We start from the raw sequence: 22,884 nt of genomic DNA on the forward strand, positions 1-22,884 counted from the left end.
ATAGTATCAAATTGAAAGAAAAAAACATACAATGTGGCAAAGATTAGTGGCAAACCATAGGACTGGGAAAGTTTTAAAAACCAACAGAAGATGACCAAAAAATAATAGAGGGAGAAAATAAACTTTGAGAGTAAACTAGCAAGTAATATAAAAATGGACAGTAAGAGCTTAAAAGGAAGAGAGAGGCCAAAGTGAACATAGGCCCCTTAGAGAATGAGGCTGGGGAAATAATAATAGGGAACCAGGAAATGGCAGAGGAGTTGAATAAATACTTTGTATCAGTCTTCATGGTAGAAGATACTAATTGCATTCCAAAAATACGGACTAATCAAAAGGGGTGGGGGCGGGGTGGGGGTGGGGGGAGAGGAAATAAATACAATAACTATCACTAGAGAAAAAGTACTAGGGAAACTAATGGGACTAAAGGCCTTTAAGTCCCATGGACCTGATGGGTTGCATCCTAGGATATTAAAGGAAGTAGCTACAGAGATAGTGGATGCACTGGTAGTAATCTTCCAAGAATCCTTAGATTCTGGAAAAGTCCCAGAGGACTGGAAAACTGTCAATGTAACACCCTTATTCAAAAAGGGAGGAAGACAAAAAACAAGCTAGTTAGCTTAACATCTGTCAATGGAAAAATGTTAGAGCCTATTATAAAGGATGTAATAGCAGAGCATTTAGAAATACATAATATAATCACGCAGAGTCAGCATGGCTTCATGAAGGGGAAATCATGCCTGACAAATTTATTATAATTCTTTGAGGAAGTAACAAGCAGTATAGATAAAGGGGAACCAGTAGATGTAATATATTTGGATTTCCAAAAGGTGTTCGATAAGGTACTGCACATAAGGGTCCTTAATAGATAAAAGCTCATGGCGTTGGGGGTAGTATATTAGCATGAATAGAGGATTGGCTAACTAATAGAAGACAGAGAGTTGAGATAAGGGGGGCACTTTCAAGATGGCAACCTGTAATTAGTGGAGTGCCACAGGGATCAGTGCTGGGGCCACAGTTATTTACAACAATAATTAATGACTTGTATGAGGGAAATGAATGTACTATCGTCAAGTTTGCAGATTACACAAAAATAGTGGGAAGGCAAGTGTTGAAGATGACACAAATAGTCTTCAGAGGGATATAGACAGGTTAAGTAAGTGGGCAAAAACTTGGCAGATGGAATATAGTGAGGTTATGCAGGTAAAAGGGAAGGCAAATGGAATGTTGGCTTTTATTTCAAAGGCAATGGAGTATTAAAATAGGGAAGTCTTGCTAAAACTATACAAGGCACTAGTTAGACCACACGTTGAAGACTCTGAACGGTTTTGGTCCCCTTATCTTACTGGTATTAGAGCCAGTCCAGAGAAGGTTCACTAGATTGAGCCCAGGTGTGGAGGGATTTTCTTATGAGGAGAGGTTGAGTAGGTTGGGCCTGTACTCACTGGAGTTTAGAAGAATGAAAGGCGACCTTATTGACACTTATAGGGTTCTTGGGGGTTTGACAGGGTAGATGCTGAGAGGTTGTTTCCCCTTCTGGGAGAGTCTAGGACCAGAGGGTATAATCTCAGAGTAAGGGGTCGCCCATTTAAGACAGAGATGAGGGGGAATTGCTTCTGTCAGAGGGTAGTGAATCTGTGGAATTCTTTATCGCAGAGGGCTGTAGAGGCTGGGTCGTTAAGTATATTCAAGGCTGAGATAGACAGATTTTTAATCATTAATGAATCAAGGGTTATGGAGAAAAGGCAGGAAAGTGGAGTTGAGGATTGTCAGATCAGCCATGATCTCATTGAATGGCAGAGCAGACTCGATGGGCTGAATGGCCTACTTCTGCTCCCATGTCTATGGTCTTATGGTCTAAGCCCTCATTGCTAACTGGAGTGCCTGGAGACCAGCTGTCAGGAATGATGTGGAAAAAAACAGAGGGCAAAAGATGTTGGAAAAGGAAAGATAGTCGGGAGGAAAAAACATCAGTTGTCCCCAGGTCGACGTTATTCATCTGTGCCAGCTGCAGAAGGGACTGTCACCCACAAATCAGTGTCTACAGCCACAACAGAGAAGGTTCAATCCATAAATGACGCACACCCTGGGTGCAGTACATCATCTCTTGGGACGGACAGATGACTAACGAACTAGGTTAGTAGACATTTGGACCAGACTGCCAAGAGATCAACTGGCACCTTAGAAACGCTTTTATATTGGTTGCTGATGGCGCTGCCTGCTTCCCCACATTTACATACTAAAACTGGCTAACTTACTCTTCGGTCAGTATGGTCAAATCATATTTCAGTCCATCCATGCTGCTGTTTAAATAAAGGTGTGGGGCTTGTTGATACCATGAACTTCAGGGCCACCTCCATTGTACACACCCCCCATAGAGAAAGGCAGTATAGTATAAAAGTACTGTAAAGGTGAACTGGATTGATATCTCTTGAGAAGAGGGATTCAAGATTTAAGGAAGGCACTGCCTGTGTTTTTCAACAGAGATGGGGAAGGAACTTTGCATTAAAATTGAGCATCAGTGGGTGGTGTGGGGGGGAGAGTCTGTGATAGAATAATTATACATTGAATTGCTGAGCTATACAGCTTTATATCATTCAGTATCTCTTAAATTTTGATGAAAAATAGAACTTCTTGTTTGCTCCTGACCATAATGCTGGAAAGTGATGTTTACATATACTTCCCTGTGATATCAACATAACAATAAATGGCTCCTGGCTCCTATCAGCCAAAGAAAAGGTTCCAGAAGTACTTAAACCATGAAGGCAACACAGCCCTTTCTGATGACAATTAGCTACACTGTGCGAACACAGACGTCTCAAGACAATGTTTTTCATTCCTAGCTCCCGATGATGGGCTGTAAATGAATTAATTTCATTCCACTCCAGACCAGACCCCGAAACTTGGACAGTGCCGCAGAAACAAATTGCATGTGTGCAGAAACTGGGGTGGGGACATGTTTGTCCCCTGGGTCAGGGAATGAGGAAAAAAACACAGCCATGGAGATGTAGGGACAGGAGGAGGCCATTCGGCCCCTCAAGTTTATTCCACCATTCTATTAAATCATGGCTGTTCTGTATCTCAACACCCGCTTTCCTGCTTTAGGTCCGTATTCTTTCACATCGTTATATAAAAAAAATCAATCTCAATCTTGAAAATTTCAATCGACACCAGCAACCTCAGAATTTGGGGGAGCAGTTTCCAAATTTCCACTGTGTTTTGTGTAAAGAAGTGTTTCCTGTTCCATTCCTTCAAGTCCGAACTAATTTATTGTTATTTTTCTGGATTTTTCTCACAAGAGAAAATGATTTCTTTGTACCTGTCCTATTGAATCCCTTCATCATTTTACATACGTTGATCATCTCAATCTTCCAAACTCAAGGGAATAAAAGCCAAATTTATGCAAATTGTCCCAAATTGATCCTTCAAACCCTGGTATCACTCTGGTGAATCTGTGTTGTGTCACCTCCGAGGGCAGGGTATCTATTTGGAAGTGCAGTGCCCGGAACTGAACACAGTTACTTTAGAGCGGATCAGACCAAGGCCCTGCAGAACCAAAGCATCACTTCCTCTCTTTTGAATTCCAAGCTCCCTTGAGTTAAGGACCAACACTCCTTTTTTGAGCACAATTTGTGCCAGTGCACTAGCTTTTTAGTGATCTTTGTGCATGGACATGTGAGTCTTTTTACTCCTCCACAGATCTTTGTCTCTCATTATTAAGAAAATATCTCGATGTGTCCTTCTCAGATGCAAAGTGGATGATCTCACATTTCCCCACATTGAGCTCTGTATGTCCTGATTGCTACCTCTCCCATAAAGTACATTTACAATGAGCAAGGGCTTCAGCTATTAGACTCCCCAAGAACCTGACACTCACTGTCCTGGATCTCACATAAAGAATGGGCAGCTGTGAGTACTAATGGGCTGCTGGCACTGGTGGAAGTAAAGACTTGCATTTATATAGCACCCTTCATGACCCGAGGATGCCCCCAAAGCACTTTACAGACAACAAAGTACTTTTTGAAGTGTAGTCGCGATTGTAATGTGGGGAAGGATGGCAGCTAATTTGCACAAAGCAAGCTCCCACAAACAGCAGTGAGAAAAATGACCAGATAATCTGTTTTGATGTTATTGGTTGAGGGGTCAACATTGACCAAGACACTGGGAGCAACTCCCCTGTCCTTCTTTGAATAGAGCCATGTGATCTTTTACACGCACCTCTGTCTCATCCAAAACATGCCTCCTCCAGCAAGGTAGCACTCCCTCAGCACTGCACTGAAGAGAAGAGAAAGCATTCTCCTCAGGCTAGGAAAGAATGATACAGAATGGGTAGAGAGCATAATGAATGAATTCTCTGTAATGCAGTGCAGCAATGTTGTCAGACTGTGTTATAATGTGATAGATTTGCCTAAGCACTGAAACTGACCATGGCAGACAATGACCAGACATGAGATGGAAAGAGTTACCACTAACCCATGCTCATGACGTGGAATCAAGCTGAGGTGGACTTAGGGCAAAAAACAGGCCATTGGTTGCCTGGAGGGAATGCTCTGGTCTGCATCAGCCTCTGAAGGAGGACTCTGGAAAAAGCTAGCCTCACATTGGTCAGCTTCTTTGCCATCGCCCCTCCCACAATGATCTGGACTGGGCACCAAATGATGATTAAGCTTTGTAATTGGCACTGGACATAGATACAGCACCAAACAGTCCTGATGTAAGATCACAGGCTCAAAATGTTAATTCTGTTTCTCTCTCCACGGATGCTGTCAGACCTGCTGAGAATTTCCAGCTATGTTTGTTTTTGTTTTGTTTTTAAGCCCTGTGGACCTGGTTAAACGGGCACTCCAAATGCAACGTCAAAACCACGACATTTTACTTGGACTTATTATTAATCTACTTGCGTGCAAGTTCCTTTGAAACTTACATTTAACTCCACAGCGCTGGAGAGAGCAGTGGAAAGAATTGAGTTCTGTTTCAAAGTTTGGTTTTAATTTTTGGAAGGCTGTGGCTCAGTGAAGTAACACTTGTGTTTCTGAGCCAGCAGGTTGTGGGTTCGAATCCCAGTCCAAGGACTTGAGCACAAAAGCCCAGACTGACATTTCGGTGTTGTACTGGGGGAGTGCTGCCCTGTCAGACTTGCCGTCTTTTGGATGAAACGTTAAACTGAGGTCATCTGCCCTCTCGGGTGGCTGTAAAAGATCCCAAGGCCACTATTTCGAGCAAAAGCAGGGAGTTTCTCCGCCGTATCTTGGCCAATGTTTATCCTACAACCAACACCAAAAACAGATGATCTAGTCATTAATTTTATGACTATTTATGGGAGCTTGCTGTGCGCAAATTGCCTGCCGCATTTATGACAGTGGCTAGACCTCAGAAGAATTTAATTGACTGGAAAGCATTCTGAGACATCCTGAGATCGTGTGAAAGGAGCGATATAAATGTAAGTCTGTCTTTTCCAGGACACACTGGTTGATTAGTAGTCTGTGTGTTGGTTGGATGTGTGTCTGTATCCCTTGTAAGATGCACAGTCACGCTTTAACTAACTCACCCAAATGATGATACAAGGCAGCACAGAGGCAGCTTGTTCTGGAAATAACTGAGGAAATGATGAGTCATTAATGTGGTATTAATCTGCAAACAGAGGGTTGGCAGTTTAATTCTTATGTTGTCATGGCAGCTCCCATCTCCCCAAAGGTATTGTCTCCAGCTGGAAAACGAACTCCCCAGTACCTGTCCCAAGTGTGAACTTAGAAAGGTGTGTCCTAGGCTATTTGGCTGTGGAGGCATCACAACCACGTCTGATCTTGTCTCCATCAGATGCCCTTACATCCTTCTTTACCTGCAGGGCCCATCAGACAGTGGTCAGGAGCAGGAACCCCGACTGGTATTCCCCACCCCTCCTTACCCCGAGGGTCCATTTGTCACTCCTCCACTTTCACTTGGCTGAGATCAACTCCCTCAGGGTTGACCCTGTTTTCTTTAATTTAATAGAACATAAAAGGAGGCCTTTTGACTTATTGTATTTGTGCTAGCTCTTTGAAAGTGCTATCTAATTAGTCTCTTCTCAAGTATTTATCAATTCCCCTTTTGAAAGTTCCTATTCAACCTGCTTCCACCCTCCCTTTCAGGCAGCGCATTCCAGATCACAACTCGCTGGGTAAAAGAATCTCCTTATCTGCCCTCTGATTGTCAATTATCTTAAATCTGTTTTTCTCCTCTAATGCTCATGTCGATGACAATTAGCTTGATTGTTTTGGATGTTCCTGTTTCTTCATGGCTTCCTCAACCTGATATCCTTACAAAAACCCTTCTACCAGCCTCAACATGTTATGACCTAGAAACCTATGCCCAGAGCTGCTGAGTGCAGGTTACCCTCCTGAGGTTACTGATCCTTTCGTACAAATCCATCCCTCTTTGGATTAACACAAGAGCCACCACATTACAGGTAAGGCACGTTATTATCTTGCTAAGCACCAGGAACCTGAGAATAAAATTGCACGTTTCTTGAAAGGATCTGAGGCTTGTTGAACTCTGACTTGGGTGTGACATCCAACCTCAGATCGGACAAAGCTCTTCACTTATTTTTGTTATGTATCTGTTTTTTTTCCCGCTGGTTTCCTGGTGACAATGAGTCATTCTTGGGTACAAGTTAAGCAGCAAATGGCACCTGTGTTCACAATAAGAAACACACAGCACCCACTAATGGACAGAATCAAGACAAAATAGGATGAGATTCAATCCCTCAGTTTGTTATTATGGATTGCCCAGTTACACAGGAATTCAGTAACAACACATTGCATTCATATGGCACCTTTAACATAGTAAACTGTCCCAAGGAGCTTCAAAGGAGCATTATCAAACAAAATTTGACAAAGGAATGTAAACTCCACTCTCACCAGCAGAAGGGGAAAGTAGAATATTCATCCAAAAGGCAAGTGGAATATTTCACTAAAAAAGTCTTTTGAAGCAACAAATATCTTTATTGATAAGGATTTTAATAGGAAATATTTTAAAGGATGGAGGAAGTAGAGGGAAATTGGATGGGAACAGGTGGCTCATGTTGAAGAGCTAACATTACAATGGGCTGAATGGCCTCCTTCTGCATTGTAGTTTCTACATATCTATGAAGTGGGTCAAGGCAACATAAGCACTTCCAAGGGTATCGAATTGATCTTTGAACTATATTGCCTGTTTCTTGGTAATCAGTTATGTGGATTCCACTGAATATCATCCCCGTTAGTTGCAAAGTGGATCTTGGAGGACTGGAATCATGGAGTGAACTAAACTAGATTCATTCCTGGTGCAAGTGCAATTGGAATTGAAGAATATTTTCAAACCTCTAGAATACATGGAGTTAGCTGAGAAAGATCTTTATTCCTCCTATTTTATTTAGCATGTTTGCTTGATCTACCGGTTAAAATAAAATTACTGGTCTCCTCTACATTGGAGAGACCAAACGCAAACTGGGCGACCGCTTTGCAGAACACCTGCGGTCTGTCCGCAAGAAAGACCCAAACCTCCCTGTCGCTTGCCATTTTAACACTCCACCCTGTTCTCTTGCCCACATGTCTGTCCTTGGCTTGCTGCATTGTTCCAGTGAAGCCCAACGCAAACTGGAGGAACAGCACCTCATCTTCCGACTAGGCACTTCACAGCCTTCCGGGCTGAATACTGAATTCAACAACTTTAGATCTTAAACTCCCCCTCCCCCCATCCCCACCCCGTTTCTCCCCCCTCCCTTTTTTTTCAATAATTTATATAGATTCTTCTTTTCCCACCTATTTCCATTATTTTTAAATCTAAAACTAAAACTTTGTTAGTCTTTCCACCCCACCCCCACTAGAGCTGTACCTTGAGTGTCCTGTCTTCCATTCTTAATTAGCACTTTTCTTAGACAATACCACCACCTTCAACACCTCTTTGATCCTTTTGCCTGTGACATCTTTTGATTATCTGCTCCTATCACTGCTTGCTTATCTCCACAATCACCACACCCTCAACTTCTCTCTCCCCCCGCCCCCCCCACCTTAAACCAGCTTATATTTCACCTTTCTCCTAACTATGCTTCAGTTCTGCCGAAGGGTCGTGAAGACTCGAAACGTTAACTGATTTCTTCTCCGCCGATGCTGCCAGACCTGCTGAGTTTTTCCAGGTAATTCTGTTTTTGTTTTGTAAAATAAAATTACTGCCTGGTTCACTTCTTTGTTAGGAGCTTTACTCTGTATCTAACCCCGTGCTGTACCTGTCCTGGGAGTGTTTGATGGGGACAGTGTAGAGGGAGCTTTACTCTGTATCTAACCCCGTGCTGTACCTGTCCTGGGAGTGTTTGATGGGGGCAGTGTAGAGGGGGCTTTACTCTGTATCTAATCCCGTGCTGTACCTGTCCTGGGAGTGTTTGATGGGGACAGCCTAGAGAGAGCTTTACTCTGTATCTAACCCCGTGCTGTACCTGTCCTGGGAGTGTTTGATGGGGACAGTGTAGAGGGAGCTTTACTCTGTATCTAACCCCGTGCTGTGGCTGTCTTGGGAGTGTTTGATGGGGGCAGTGTAGAGGGGGCTTTACTCTGTATCTAACCCCGTGCTGTACCTGTCCTGGGAGTGTTTGATGGGGACAGTGTAGAGGGAGCTTTACTCTATCTAACCCCGTGCTGTACCTGTCCTGGGAGTGTTTGATGGGGACAGTGTAGAGGGAGATTTACTCTGTATCTAACCCCGTGCTGTACCTGTCCTGGGAAGATGAGCTTGCGTTTTAAAAGCTGATAGACTATGAGCAGCAGAAATCTGAGACTTCAGGAGTCCCATGGGTTTGAGAGTGAGTTAAAGAGGGAACAATGGGTCTTTCCAATATGGAGAGGATGAAGGGAGAGTGTAGTGTATTCAGTGGACTTGGAAGTTAAAAAGGAGCAAGGAGGATGAGAGTGTAGCAATGAACTGAATATTAATAATAGACAATTAGTGGATCTAAGAAACACAATAAAAAGAGTTAAAAACTCAATCTTTATTTTCTTCTTACAAGAGCTGGTGGTCCTACAAATACAATTTAATTGTAAAAGCATCAGTGGGGCCAATAATTTAGCCAATAACCGCATTACGTAGTTGCTTTCTCTTTACAGTCTTGTGCTGAATGGATGCCATGGTAGTTGTATGTGCTGGCTGTACTCCCCACTCTCCTACACTGAACCTCACTCATTTCTTGGCACTGCTTCATCACCCAATGTGCAGGGAGAAAATCCACTTGAAGCTGAGTTAAGATCCTCCAAGATGATGCGGGATATCCAACTCAGAGTTTCGCAATGTTTCATTTTAACAGCTTGTGGCAGTTGGGAGGGTCTACGGGGGTGGGGGGACAATTTTAACTTAAATCATCCCCATCAGGGAACAGAATTTGGAGCAAAGCTACCCGTCTGAATTTACTTGGTTTGAAGTCAACAAAGACCCAATATTGGGTGGTGTTCTTCCCTGAACCCATGAGCTCGCCACCCAGCAAGCTTAGTTAGCATGAACCCCCGAATGACACAGATAGGGGGCCCAGAAATGTAACCCATGGAGCCCAACTCTCTGATACTGTCAGAGGCTTTGGGAAAATTCAGATACAGGAAGAGTTGAAAAAAATCTACATTGGCGTAAGCTACACCAGAGAGGAATGGGGACTTGGAGAGAGGAACTGGCCTTTACTGCTCTGATAGCCCTCTGCAAATGATGAAGGGTATGGGCAAGTTGACCACGGATTGCAGCGCGCTACAGAGAGACACTGGCACAAGAACAATAAAAGGAAGGGAGACAGTTGGAAAAAGTCTAGTCTTTGGTAGCAAATAGCATCTGAAATTGGCAGCCTAAACTTGAAACGTGTAGTAAGAGGAAACAGCCATTGTGTTTACTCACTCCCATTGTGTTTAATAATAACTGTCCCCAGACGTTTTGACTCTTTGAGTAAGTATCCACCAGAATTATGGAGGTGCTTGGGTGGATTGGACACATGACATTGGTGGATGTGACACATTGACACTGTCCGGTGTGTTCTGTGCACCGGTCAAGTCCCTGGAAAGATAATACTCTCCCCATACAATCTCTACTCTGGTGGAAAACCTATTCACAAGGGCCGAGGCTGATGGAGGCAAAGGATTCTACAATGGTGGTGGTAAGGTTGAAAGGCAACCTGAATTAGCTTAGACTTAGCCAGCTAATATCTATTTTGGTACAGGGGTTTTCAGAAACCCATCATTCCACTAACAGTCATTAACAATTAGAATTTTCAGTGACAGGTTGAGAGGGCAGCATTCTTTATTTTTATTTATTCATGGGACGAGGGCATCACTGGCTGGGCCAGCATTTATTGCCCACCCCTAATTGCCCTTGAGAAGGCGGTGGTGAGCTGCCTTCTTGAGCCGCTGCAGTCCGTGTGGTGTAGGTACACCCACAGTGCTGTTAGGGAGGGAGTTCCAGGATTTTGACCCAGCGACAGTGAAGGAAGGGCGATATATTTCCAACTCGGAGTGGTGCATCAGCCAACACTGCTGTCCGTGGCTCAATTTGGTAACTGTCGCAAGCAAGGCCTCAGAATACAGTGCAGGAAAGCACGAGATCCTGACTGCAGGGTACAAAAGATTTTGGGAGGGGGTGGGGGGGGCAAGGGTGTGGAGTGGGGAGGAAAGGGACAGGTTTTCTGTACAGAAATAAAAGACACAGCAAAGAGAAGTAGTTGATATAAAAATATGAGGCTGTGCCTTTAAATGTTTATGCCCCTTAAGCAGTACACAGCCAGCTATTGATGCATAAGATACCAAATCTATAAACGTTTCAGCAATATAATACTAAATATAGAATTGCACGCCCGTTCTGATGACCCTCTCTGCCCTGAAGGGTGCTGATACGCTGTTCAAAGGTGCCCAGTTCTGATTGGTGCAGTGCCTAAACAAAAAGGGAGAAGTACAAGCATGGCAGCCCCTCATTGGTGCCTCAGCGAGTCAGCTGACTCCAGTGTTGGGGTGAGACCCGCTACTTCCCGTAGAACTTCTTGTTCAGAAGGAAGATCAGCAGGTTGACGTTAACCTTCGCTTTATCGAACAGCTTCATGACAGCAACGCCTTCATACTGGAGCTGGAGGAGGTCCTGAGCAGGAAGAAAACACATCGAGTGAGCACAAAGCTGCTGATAGCTGGTCACACGCAGAGGCCGCTAAGCTCCGAGAGGGTCATCTGCTCCAGCCCGCACTCAGCCGCAATCTACCGTCTCCTGTTCATACTGACGGGTGGTTAGCAGAGAATCAAAAATCCTCTGGATATCCTCTGAGATAGGTTAAGTGAGTGGGCAAAGATTCTGGCAAATGGAGTTATAATGTGGGCAAATGTGGAATTGTCCATTTTGGCAGGAAGAATAAAAAGGAAGCTTATTATCTAAGTGGTGAGAGGTTGCAGAGCTCTGAGATGCAGAGGGATCTGGATGTCCTAGTGCATGAATCACAAAAGGTCAGTCTGCAGGTACAGCAGGTAGTTAGGAAGCTAATAGAATGTTATCATTTATTGAGAGGGAAATTGATTATAAAAGTAGGGAGGTTATGCTTCAGTTGTACAGGTCATTGGTGAGACCACATCTGGTGTATTGTGTACAGTACTGGTCTCCTTATTTAAAGAAAGTTGTAAATGCGTTAGAAGCAGTTCAGAGAAGGTTTACTAAACTAATACCAGGAATGGGCAGGTTGTCTTATGAGGAAAGGCTGGATAGGTTAGGCTTGTATCTGCTGGAGTTTAGAAGAGTAAGAGGCGACTTAATTGAAACTTTTAAGATCCTGAGGGGACTTGACAGGGTGGATGTGGAGAGGATGTTTCCGCTTGTGGGAGAATCTAGAACCAGGGGTCACTGTTTAAAAATAAGGGGTCGTTCATTTAAGACAGAGATGAGAAGAAAATTTTTCTCTCAGAGGGTTGTGAGTCTTTGGAACTCTCTTCCTCAAAAGGTGGTGGAAGCAGAGTCTTCGAATATTTTTAAGGCAGAGCTAGATAGATTCTTGATAAGCAAGGGGGTGAAAGGTTATCGGGGATTGGCAGGGATGTGGGGCTGAGGTTACAATCAGATCAACCATGATCTTATTGAATGGCAGAGCAGGCTCGAGGGGCCGAGTGGCCTACTCCTGCTCCTAATTCGTATGTTTGCTCATGGTCTAATAGCACATCCAGTCCTCACACTCTGGGCTCTCACAGGAAGAATAGCCCCTTGGGTGAAATACCAGTTGGTTGACCAGTGCCCATGGAACTGTCCCCCAGTGAGAGTCAGCACCTTCAGGAACTATCCCCCAGTGAGAGTCAGCACCTTCAGGAACTGCCCCCCAGTGAGAGTCAGCACCTTCAGGAACTGTCCCCCAGTGAGAGTCAGCACCTTCAGGAACTGTCCCCCAGTGAGAGTCAGCACCTTCAGGAACTGCCCCCCAGTGAGAGTCAGCACCTTCAGGAACTGTCCCCCAGTGAGAGTCAGCACCTTCAGGAACTGTCCCCCAGTGAGAGTCAGCACCTTCAGGAACTGTCCCCCAGTGAGAGTCAGCACCTTCAGGAACTGTCCCCCAGTGAGAGTCAGCACCTTCAGGAACTGCCCCCCAGTGAGAGTCAGCACCTTCAGGAACTGTCCCCCAGTGAGAGTCAGCACCTTCAGGAACTGTCCCCCAGTGAGAGTCAGCACCTTCAGGAACTGTCCCCCAGGGAGAGTCAGCACCTTCAGGAACTGTCCCCCAGGGAGAGTCAGCACCTTCAGGAACTGTCCCCCCCAGTGAGAGTCAGCACCTTCAGGAACTATCCCCCCCAGTGAGAGTCAGCACCTTCAGGAACTGTCCCCCCCCAGTGAGAGTCAGCACCTTCAGGAACTGTCCCCCAGTGAGAGTCAGCACCTTCAGGAACTATCCCCCAGTGAGAGTCAGCACCTTAAAGACAGGTGAGTGAAAGCGGACAACAGACTCCATTTATATCGTAAACGATACTAAAGTGCTTTACAGGAGGGTTATTAAACTAAGTTTGACACAGAGCCACGTAAGGTGGAGTTATAACAAGTGATAAAAAGCTCAGCAGGCATTAAGGAGTGTATTGAACGAGGAGAGAGTGGTGGAGAAGTTTAAGGAGGCAATTCCAGAGCTTAGGGCCCAGGCAGTTGAAGACATGCCTGCCAATGGTGGAGCGATAAGCATTGGGGATTCGCAAGAGACAAGAATTGGAGGAGCACAGATATCTCACAGGGTAGTGGGGCTGTGAAAGAATTGGAGGAGCACAGATATCTCACAGGGTAGTGGGGCTGTTAAAGTTGCACAGATTTGAGGCCATTGTGGATTTGAAAACAAGGCTTCAGTTTGAGACTTGGTGTTGCTAGACAGGGCGTGAATGTGTAACCTGCCCTGGTGACCGCGTCAGAGTTCAGCCGTTACCTGATAGTGGAGCATGAAGGTCTCCATTTGGACTCCCATAAACTTTGCTTTCACTTCAAAGTCACCCACCTCTTCTGTCGGGCAGATGTCGAAGATAACATTTTTAAACCTGAAAGCAGAAGGGAACTGTTCGTTGAAACAATTAAACGTATAGCAGGAACAAAACAAGTCTGAGAGGGGAGTGGGACCCTCCAACAGGCCTGGCTCAGTGGGTAGCACTCTCACCTCTGAGCCACAAGCCATGCATTCAAGACCCGCTGTACAATTTGAAGTCTCCATTGACGCTGACACTCCGCTGCAGCGCTGGGGGAGTGCTGCTCAGAACTACCATCAGCTCGGTGAGAGGTTAAACCGAGGCCCTGTCTGCCTTCTGTGGGGGCTGAGGTGGATGTTTAAAGACCCCACGGCTGTATTTGATACATGAGCAGGGTGCGTTCTCTCAAACAACGGCAATAAAAACAATTGTTTGGCTAACATTTTGGCTGCTGTTACTGGGATCTTGCTATGTGCAAACTGACTGTCATGAGGGTGATAGAAACCTGGAACTCTGACTCTCGAAAGGCTGTTTTGCTTTTTTAAAAACAATCCTTTCATGGGATGTGTGGGCCACTGGCAAGGCCAGAAGCTTGGTGGGGGGGCGGGGGTGGTTAATTGTAGCTGCCAAGACTGAGCTTGTTATAATCATTGTTGGGTAAGAGTATTAAGGGATATGGAGCAAAGGCAAGTAAATGGGGCTGAGGTAGAGACCAGCCATGAATAGTGGAGCAGCTCAAGGGGCCTTTTGTTCCCTCAGTTCTGTTGAAGGGTCATACGGACTCGAAACGTTAACTGTGTTCCTCTCCGCAGATGCTGCCAGACCTGCTGAGTTTTTCCAGCTATTTTTATTTTTGTTTTGGATTTCCAGCATCCGCAGTTTTTGTTGCTTTTTATCTCAAGGGGCTGTCTGGCTCTCCGGTTCCTCTATTTCCCCACACGGCATTCACTAGCCTTCAGAGTAATCCCTCGGTTGTAAAACACCATGGGATGGCTAAAGAAATTGAAGTCCTTTCTTTATTAAGGTATTCAAATCGGGAAGAGAAAATACACCCGCTGTCCGCAGGTCACGGGGTCAGAGTGCAGAGGGCGAATTTCTGGGCCAGGAAGTGTTTTGCACAGAGGTAACAGGGTGAGCCAGGGAAGCAATTGGCATGCTGACAGGTGTTGCTATAGGCAGGCAGGAAGGGTTAATGTTCTGATTCAGGCTCATCTGAATCCACGGTGATGAGAACTTATAGAAACGATAAAAAGCAATGGAGCCCATGTCAACCTGGTCTGTGAGATCTTGGCTGGTCTCAGTTGCTCGGTGGGAAGGGGTGCCAGAGAGGAATTTTCCAGGTGTTTTCCCCCTATGGCCCTAGGTTTTACCCCCTCGGATGGGGGTGGTGTAGGGGTGAAGTGTCTAAAGCCGATGACCCAGTTTAATGGACCAGCCATTTCCTGCCCATTGACTGTTGTATGTTAAACATTGTTCCTTCCAGCTCCCCAGCACATCCCTCCCGCCTCCAGAAACACACCCAATTGTTTCCTGTCCTGATTTATATTGTCTGTTTCCACACACTTCCTTGGACCAATCGCTTATTCACTCTTTTTATCTCAAACTTTGTCCTTTAGCCCCTCACCCTTTATCATAGGAATAGTTTTTTTTAAAAATTCATTCATGGGATGTGGGCGTTGCTGACTGGGCCAGCATTTATTGCCCATCCCTAATTGCCTTTGAGAAGGTGGGGGTGAGCTGCCTTCTTGAACCGCTACAGTCCCTGTGGTGCAGGTACACCCACAGTGCTGTTCGGGGAGGGGGTTCCAGGATTTCGACCCAACGACAGTGAAGGAACGGCGATATATTTCCAAGTCAGGATGGTGAGTGGCTTGGAGGGGGAACTTCCAGGTGGTGGTGTTCCTGTGTCTGCTGCCCTTGTCCTTCTAGATGGTAGTGGTCGTGGGTTTGGAAGGTGCTACCTAAGGAGTCTTGGTGAATTTCTGCAGTGCATCTTGTAGATGGTACACACACTGCTGCTACTGTGCGTCAGTGGTGGAGGGAGTGAATGTTTGTGGATGGGGTGCCAATCAAGTGGGGCTGCTTTGTCCTGGATGGTGTTGAGCTTCTTGAGTGTTGTTGGAACAGCATTTAGCCGGACAAGAAGACAGTATTCCATCACACTCCTAACTCAAATCACTCAGAGCCCCTTTAATATCCTTCATCGACCTCAACAGAGGGAAGCTCCAAGCCTCCTGCTTTTCAAAGCAAGAAAACGTGAATCCCTGGAGGGTTGGTGTAAATTCTGTCACTCACTGGTTGCTGTTGAGATCCTCAATTTCCAACAGGACTCCCTTCTCGTGCAGTCTCGCTGCAGTGTAGCGCTGCGATACCTGTTTGCTTTTCTTTCCTTTAACATCTCCTGGCTTCTTCGAAACTCTGTAAATAGTATCAAAGCACAGGGGTGATCAGCGACATCTCACGCAGGGCGACCGTTTCCATCAACGTCCGACTTAAACTCGTCCCTAAGCTTCAGGCAGAGAAGCCTCGAAGAGGAACATGGTGCATGAAGGGCACAAAAAATCAGGAGAAAATATTTCTTTTTTTGGCTTTTTCTTGGATACCTTCAGACATTTTCCCACCCCCCACCCCCAAATCAGCCTGGGTTTTTAATCTCATTCTTCACCTGTCCCAGGAGATGGTTTAGGACGAAGTGGAGATTTGACATGTTGTGTAACATACAAAGTGTAGCAATTGTGTGGGGCAAGGTGTATAGACCAGGAGGTGATCTTGATTCTTATCATCCATCTGCATTTGCCCTTCTAAAGCTTATTGAAGGAGGGAGAAAGGGGTGGAATCTTACTGACCCATTGCTGAAGGTATTGAGACCGGACACATAGGTGGGCCCAGAGTGGGCAAGGGCAGCCGCTTGGGTGTTTACAATTTTACTGATGCCATCCCATGAAATTACGGAGTTTGCCAGGGCCTGATTTGGACCGTTGACCACCAGGCTACTAGCCGAATGTACCATAAACACCACGCTGCTCTCTGTCAGCAGGGTGAGGTAATCAATACGTGATGATTAGCTGACACCAAACTCCATCCTTTTAAAAGGCCCACAGGTTGACCAGAGGTGATGCCTGAGGGGAGTTAAGAGTTCCTCGTTTTCGAGGCACTGGGAGAGAATGAGTTCCCGGGGGGTTGGACAGAGCGAGGATGAGTCTTAATTCCTGCAAGGTGACCACGTTGGGGGGTAGGGGGGGGTAGAGCGCCGAGGACGAGGGAGGGATTGAAGCTGAGGAAAACCTAGAAAGCTCAGGAGAGCAGCAATGAGGGAAATGTAAGAGGGAGACAAGGAAGGCGATTGAGGACCCTGGAAATGTGGAGTTTCCCTTCCTCCTGCCTCCAGCTTTCAGGCCTTGTCCAATCTACAGGTTTGCTGAAGGGTCAGTGTCACTTCCCCAATATTCTTCCCATTTGTTCCAGTTGCGATCAGGAAGGTTTGGCCCAAAAGAAAGCAAATTCAATAATAACTAAAAAAGGAATTGGAGAAATACTTGAAGGTAGAAATATCTGCAGGGCTCTGGGGTGGGGTGGGAGATAGGAACTCATTGGATAGTTCTACCAAAATCTAGACCAGGCTAGACGGCCTGCTTCACATTCTCGGACTCGATTCTTTCCGAGCTTAAGACTCCCTCACACGGGGAGCGTCAGCAACAATTCGTTTGCAGAGAGAGAGAGAGAGAGAGAGAGAGAGAGGAATTGGAGGCACATACTTTCCTTTGCTGGCCAGGTTGTCCATGCAGGTCTTGATGTACTGGTTGTAGTAGTCGATCTGCTCTTCGAAGAAGGCGGTTTTAGAGATCAGTCCGCTGTACGTCTGTTGCAGTCGCACCAGCTCTGCCTTCCGCCTCTGGCGATATCGCCGCTGATTCCGGATGTCCTAGAGTTAGGGAAACACGGGGAATTTAGCTCCCCGCCCACACGTGCCGATTGGTCAACGCGCCATGACTTTGTCCGGTACTGAACTATACAGAGCAGGAAGATCCCAGTTTGGAACCCCCCCCCGCCCAGTCTGCGGTGATCTCAGGTGAGGCGACACCAGCCTGAATTGGATAGATGTGTAGGGATATATGTGTGTGCGTGTGGGCAAGGTGCATGTGCACACAGGGGCCTACACGTGTGTGCATGTGTGCACATGTTTGTTCCATGTGTACAAGCGCACGAGAGAGCAGGTGTACGTGGGCGGGTGCATGTGTTGCGTGCGTGTACCCGGTGTTTGTGTTGTGATCATGCAGGGGCGCAGGCGCAGGCACACGCGTGTGTGTGTGTGTGTGTGTGTGTGTGTGTGAACACAGCATCAGCATCGAGATGTCTGGGCAGGGTCAGGTGCTGCCTGTGGCTGAACAGCCCAAGAGCCTCGCGCACGGGGGAAAAGCCTTTTGAGGTGAAGCAACAGAGGACGGCCAACGCATGAGCAAAAAACAATGACCTGCATTTATATAGCGCCTTTAAATGTAGAAAAGCGTCCCGAGGTGCTTCACAGAAGTTTAAAAAGAGAAAGAGAACGTGCTCGAGTGAGTCAGGAAAGTGGAGAAAATTGCGGGGGTGGGGGGAGGAAAGGGGGAAACCCGAACTCGGCCCCATCTTTTTTCACATAATGTAAAACAGGAGCAGAAAATGCTGGAAATATTCTGTAGGTCTGGCAGCTTCTGTGGCGGGAGAAGCAGAATTAACATTTCAGGTCCATGACCTTTCGTCGGAACCTGTCTTTCTCATCTCAGTCCACACGTTCCGATTATTGACTCCAGCAAAAAAAGCAGGTGGTCCTGCTGAGGCGGTGATCGGATGCCACCTTAAAATAAATAAGTTTTCGTGTATTTAAAAACATCCAGGAAGCTGATTGTATTCAAATTGGATGTGGTTGGGCTGGGGTGGGGGGGGTGGGGGGTGCTGAGAGGAAGCTGTTTCTTAACGCTGGTTATACAAGTTGGCTGTCCCTGAGGAGATGAGAGTTTTGGCACAGGGCCCTCAGACTGAACACACTACAGTCACGAGGAGGTTGTAAAGAAGCAGCTAGTGTGTGTGTGCGTGTGTGTGTGTGTGGAGTCTAAGTTGCTGCGAGGATTTTATTCTCGGACCGCACAGCGTCATCGTTCCTCACTCTCGCTCTTAATTCTCAGCCGCTCAAAACAGACACTAAGACAGATTAAAAAAAAGAAAAACCAGCCCCTCTGTCTGCACTACAAAGTATTTTTAAACACATCCTAGGGGCGTGGGTATCAATAGCAAGGCCGGCATTTACTAGCCACCCCTAATTGCTACAACTAAGTGGTTTAGTACACCACATCAGAGGGCAGTTAAGAGTCAATCGCATTGATGTGGTACTGGAGTCACATTCAGGCCCAGACTGGGTAAGGGTGGACAGCTTTTCTGCCCTAAAGGACATTAATGATAAAAAAAAAAAGACTTGCATTTATAAAGCATTTTTCACAATAACCAGACATCCCAAAGCGCTCTGCAGCCAACGAAGTACTTTTTTTTTTTGAAGTGGAGTCACTGTTGTAAATGTAGGAGACGCAGCAGCCAATTTGCACACAGCAAGATCCCACCAACAGCAATGTGATAATGACCGGATACTGTGTTTGTTGTGATGTTGATTGATTGATTGAGGGGAAAGTATTGGCCAGGCTACTGGAGATAACTCCCCCCACCACACCCCCCGCCGTGTCCTTCTTCAAAATCGTGCAGTGGGACTTTTTACATCCACCCGAGCAGGCAGAAGGGGCCTTGGTTCAACGCCTCATCCAAAAGGCAATACCTCTGACAGTGCAGCACTCCCTTAGTGCTGCACTAGGGAGCGTCAGCCTTAAATTTTGTGCTCAAACTCTGGAGTGAGACTTGAACATGACCGACACTGATGAAAACATAGAAAATAGGAGCAGGAGTAGGCCATTCAGCCCATCGAGCCTGCTTCGAACTAATGAACCAGTTGGGCATGACAATCTAAGACCTTACACGGTCACTTTTACTGCTGTCAGCGTTTTATTTTTTAAAATTTCAATTAAAATTCTCAGACTGCCCGTGGTGGGATTTGAACTCCCGATCTCTGGAATACTCATCTGGTGGCACAAACACCACGCTACTGTACCCGATATTTATTGAAGGTGATTGATAAAGCCCCCACTGATTGAGTGGGTAAATGCACTGTTAAGCCATGCTGACCATAGTTCAAGCGCTGGTCTGTGCTGAGTTCACCCAGTACAGTCTTTGGGTTTTTTTGGGTGGGGGGAAATGGGGGAAAGGGAGAAAGTGAAATGGGGGAAATCAAGGGGCAAAAAAATACAGTGATAAAAGTTCCTTCATGTTGAAATGTAAATACAGGCAAATTTAAAGGGGAAGCTGGATAAACACATGAGGGAGAAAGGAATAGAAGGAAATGGTGAGATGGAGAGGGGTAGGAGGAGGTTTGTGTGGAGCATAAACACCAGCACGAACCAAGTGGACTGAATGGCTCGATTCTGCGCTGTACATCGCACGCAAATGGAGATTGACAACATCCTGAACGAGACGGATTCGTCTGCTCCCCCCACATCACACAGCATTCTACCACCATCTAGTGGTGCAACTGAGAACGGCTTCAAGTGACGACGCCAGGTCACAATGAGATGGTGCACGCCCAGGCTGAGCCAGGGTGAGGCTGCTATTCTGAGCTGGGTCAGCAATCAAGGAAACACATTGGGCGCTGGGGTCAGAAGACTGGAGATCCTTTCTGGTTGGGTGAAATAAGGCGGGTCTTCCTCCGCTTTAATTATCTTGTGATTGTTCTTCCTGTGCAAGAATTGCAAAGGTTGTGACTCAGTGAGTGGCGCTCTCAACTCTCGAGTTACGTTCAAGACAAACGCCAGAAACATGAGCACAAAATCCGGGCCGACACATCTAGCGCGGTACTGAGGAAGTGCAGCATTGCTGAGAGGTGCCACCTTTTGGATGGGAGGTGAAACCGAGGCCCCTGTCTGCCCCTCTCTCGGGCGGATGTGTAAAATCCCATGGTGTTTTATTGAAGAGGAGCAGGGGAGTTCTCCCTGGTGTCCCGAGCGAACATTTATCCCTCAACCAACATCACAGAAAACAGAGCAATCGGCCGTTTATCACACCGCTGTCGGCGGGATCTTGCTGTGCATGTAAATTGGCCGCCCCCGTTTCCTGCATCGGGGCCGTGGCCACAAGTACTTCATTAGCTGTGAAATGGCTTTCTGGCCGGTCTGAGGTTGTTTGAGGCGCTATATAAATGCAAGTTCCTTCTGTGCTTCGGGGTCGGGGGTGGAGGGTGCGGTGCAGTTATTGGGTTAAGATTGAGCTCTCTGTGAGGCCACCCTGAGTTGAATATCTCGTCAACATGCACCGTCTCAGCTCACACCGGAACAGGAGCGAGGCTGTTCGGCGCCCGCGAGACCCCAAGTGAACCAGCAGCTCTTGTTGGGGTTGGGTGGGGGGGGGTGTTACCTTGGCAATGTCGTTGATCAGGTCCTGGTACTTATTCTGGGGGTTCACTTTTCCCAGAGTCGCCAGTTTTTTCAGGTTCTGCTCGATTTTCTCTTTCTTCTCCTTCAGCGACATCTGGTTTTCCTCTGACTGAACCTGGTTCCGTTTCATCTTCTCGGGAGTTTTGGCGTCTCGTATTGCTCTCCTCTGCATGGCCCGCTGGTGATCGGTGTCCTGGGTGGAAAAAAACAGGCAACGTCAAGGGTGCGAACCCCTGAAACACTTGAGGGTGACTTCTGCACTCAGGAGCCTTCAAACCGTTTCTCAAAGCAGAACACTTCCGCTCTCACAGTTAGCACACAACATTCCTCAGTTAGCTCTGTAGCCACAGAAACAGGAGGGGGCCACTTAACCCTCGAGCCCTGTTGCATCAGAACAGGAGGAAGCCATCCATCCCCTTGAGCCCATTGGATAGGAACAGGAGGAGGCCATTCGGCCATTGATTTCCGCCCCCTCCTCCTCCCCCACTTTGACAAGTCATTAGCGAGCAAACGCAGCCTTGGAATATCCTGCAAGATTCATTACTCACCTGCTCCGCAGAGGCCGGGGTCTCTAGGATCTCAGTCAAAGTCTCGCCTGGTTGGAATCGGATCACATCGACGATCAGACGCTTTGTGCTGGGATAGAAGGAGACAGAGAACGGGGTCACTTATCAGGCTGGCTTGCTACGCCCGACATACAGCAATCTGCATTTATATAGCGCTTTTAACGCAGTAAAAACATCCCTGGATGCTTTACAGTCAAACGCGGAGCCACAGGGCACATTAGGGACAGGTGACCAATAACTTGGTCACAGAGGCTGGTTTTAAGGAGCGTCCGAGAGGAGAGAGAAGTGGACAGGTTTAGTGGGGGGGGATTTCTAGAGCTTAGGGGCCCAGGCAGTTGAAGCCGCGGCTGCCAATTTTGAAGTGATTAAAATTGGGGAGGCGCAAGAGGCCAGATTTGGAGGAGTGCAGAGACCTTGGAGGTGCAGTACCGAAGGAGTGCTGCACTGTTGGAGGTGCTGTTTTTTAATCTGCTGCTCAGGCGGATGTAAAAGATCCCTAGCCGGTGAGTTATTCCCGGCCAACGTCACTGATAATCGGATTATCTGGTCACGCTCACATTGCTCTTTCTGGGATCTTCTTGTGCACAAACTGGCTGACATGTTTCCTATGTTACAATCCTTGGCCTAACCCCAGGATGTGGGGGGCGGGTGTGTGTAGTGGGAGAGATCCATTTAGGGGCCACTAACGTTTTGTTTAAAGTAGATGAAAGGTTGAGATTCAAGACACCTGCTTTCGGGATAAAACCACAAGGTTCCACAGGTTTTGAACAAACAAAAACAAACTTTACCAAACAAGTTCAGAAAGATAAAACAATTTACAATATGTATCTTATGCTCCAACATTCAGGGCAAGTATGAAGTACATGTGAATTAACAGATGAACTGTGGTCGCACACACCACACTACAGAGTAAATGACAAGTGCAACCAAGGCAGTCTATGGATTTCTCAAGAACCCAGCCAGACATCAGTAAACACCAAGTCAAACAATCTCGTTGAAACTCTTTCACGAGGGATTCCCAGCTTCACCTTCGAAGATCTCTCCTTGGAATTCCTTCCAAAAGTCACTCCCATGTTCAGCGATATTTTGGTTAGAGTAGGCTCGATTTTGCGTTTGATAAAAGGCATCCTGCAGCTAAATCAAAAAAGGCCCCCCTCACAGGGCTTCAATCTCGCCTTCCGAGATTCCTTCTCCCTGGATTCCCCGAGTACACTCAAACACTAGCTTATAAGCACACTTCCAGACTTTCGGCCGTGCCAAACAGAACACCACTACTCCAAAGGGGTACTTTTGCCCCAATGGCTTTCTTTACTTAAAGTCTGCTCCCCGCAGCCCTTTCTCTAACCTTTTAACTTAACTGGGGCCTGTTTCTGTCCCTTT

General features: G+C 46.6%; 1 protein-coding gene across 2 annotated transcripts in view; it reads right to left on the reverse strand.

The window, feature by feature from the left end:
• Positions 1–8,975: 8,975 nt before the first annotated feature.
• iqgap1 (IQ motif containing GTPase activating protein 1) overlaps positions 8,976–22,884 on the reverse strand; it is a 110,542-nt gene continuing 96,633 nt past the window's right edge. For both annotated transcript variants that reach the window (XM_078532386.1, XM_078532385.1), the window contains exons 33-38: positions 21,487–21,574; positions 20,919–21,131; positions 17,189–17,355; positions 15,729–15,851; positions 13,400–13,508; positions 8,976–11,106 (exon numbers count right to left, since the gene is read on the reverse strand). In XM_078532386.1, the coding sequence (XP_078388512.1) occupies positions 10,993–11,106; positions 13,400–13,508; positions 15,729–15,851; positions 17,189–17,355; positions 20,919–21,131; positions 21,487–21,574 (814 nt within the window). In that variant the 3' untranslated portion in view covers positions 8,976–10,992. The remainder of the gene's footprint in view (positions 11,107–13,399; positions 13,509–15,728; positions 15,852–17,188; positions 17,356–20,918; positions 21,132–21,486; positions 21,575–22,884) is intronic.

This window comes from Cetorhinus maximus, chromosome 30 (assembly GCF_964194155.1).
Source record: "Cetorhinus maximus chromosome 30, sCetMax3.hap1.1, whole genome shotgun sequence".
Taxonomy (NCBI): Eukaryota; Metazoa; Chordata; class Chondrichthyes; order Lamniformes; family Cetorhinidae; genus Cetorhinus; species Cetorhinus maximus.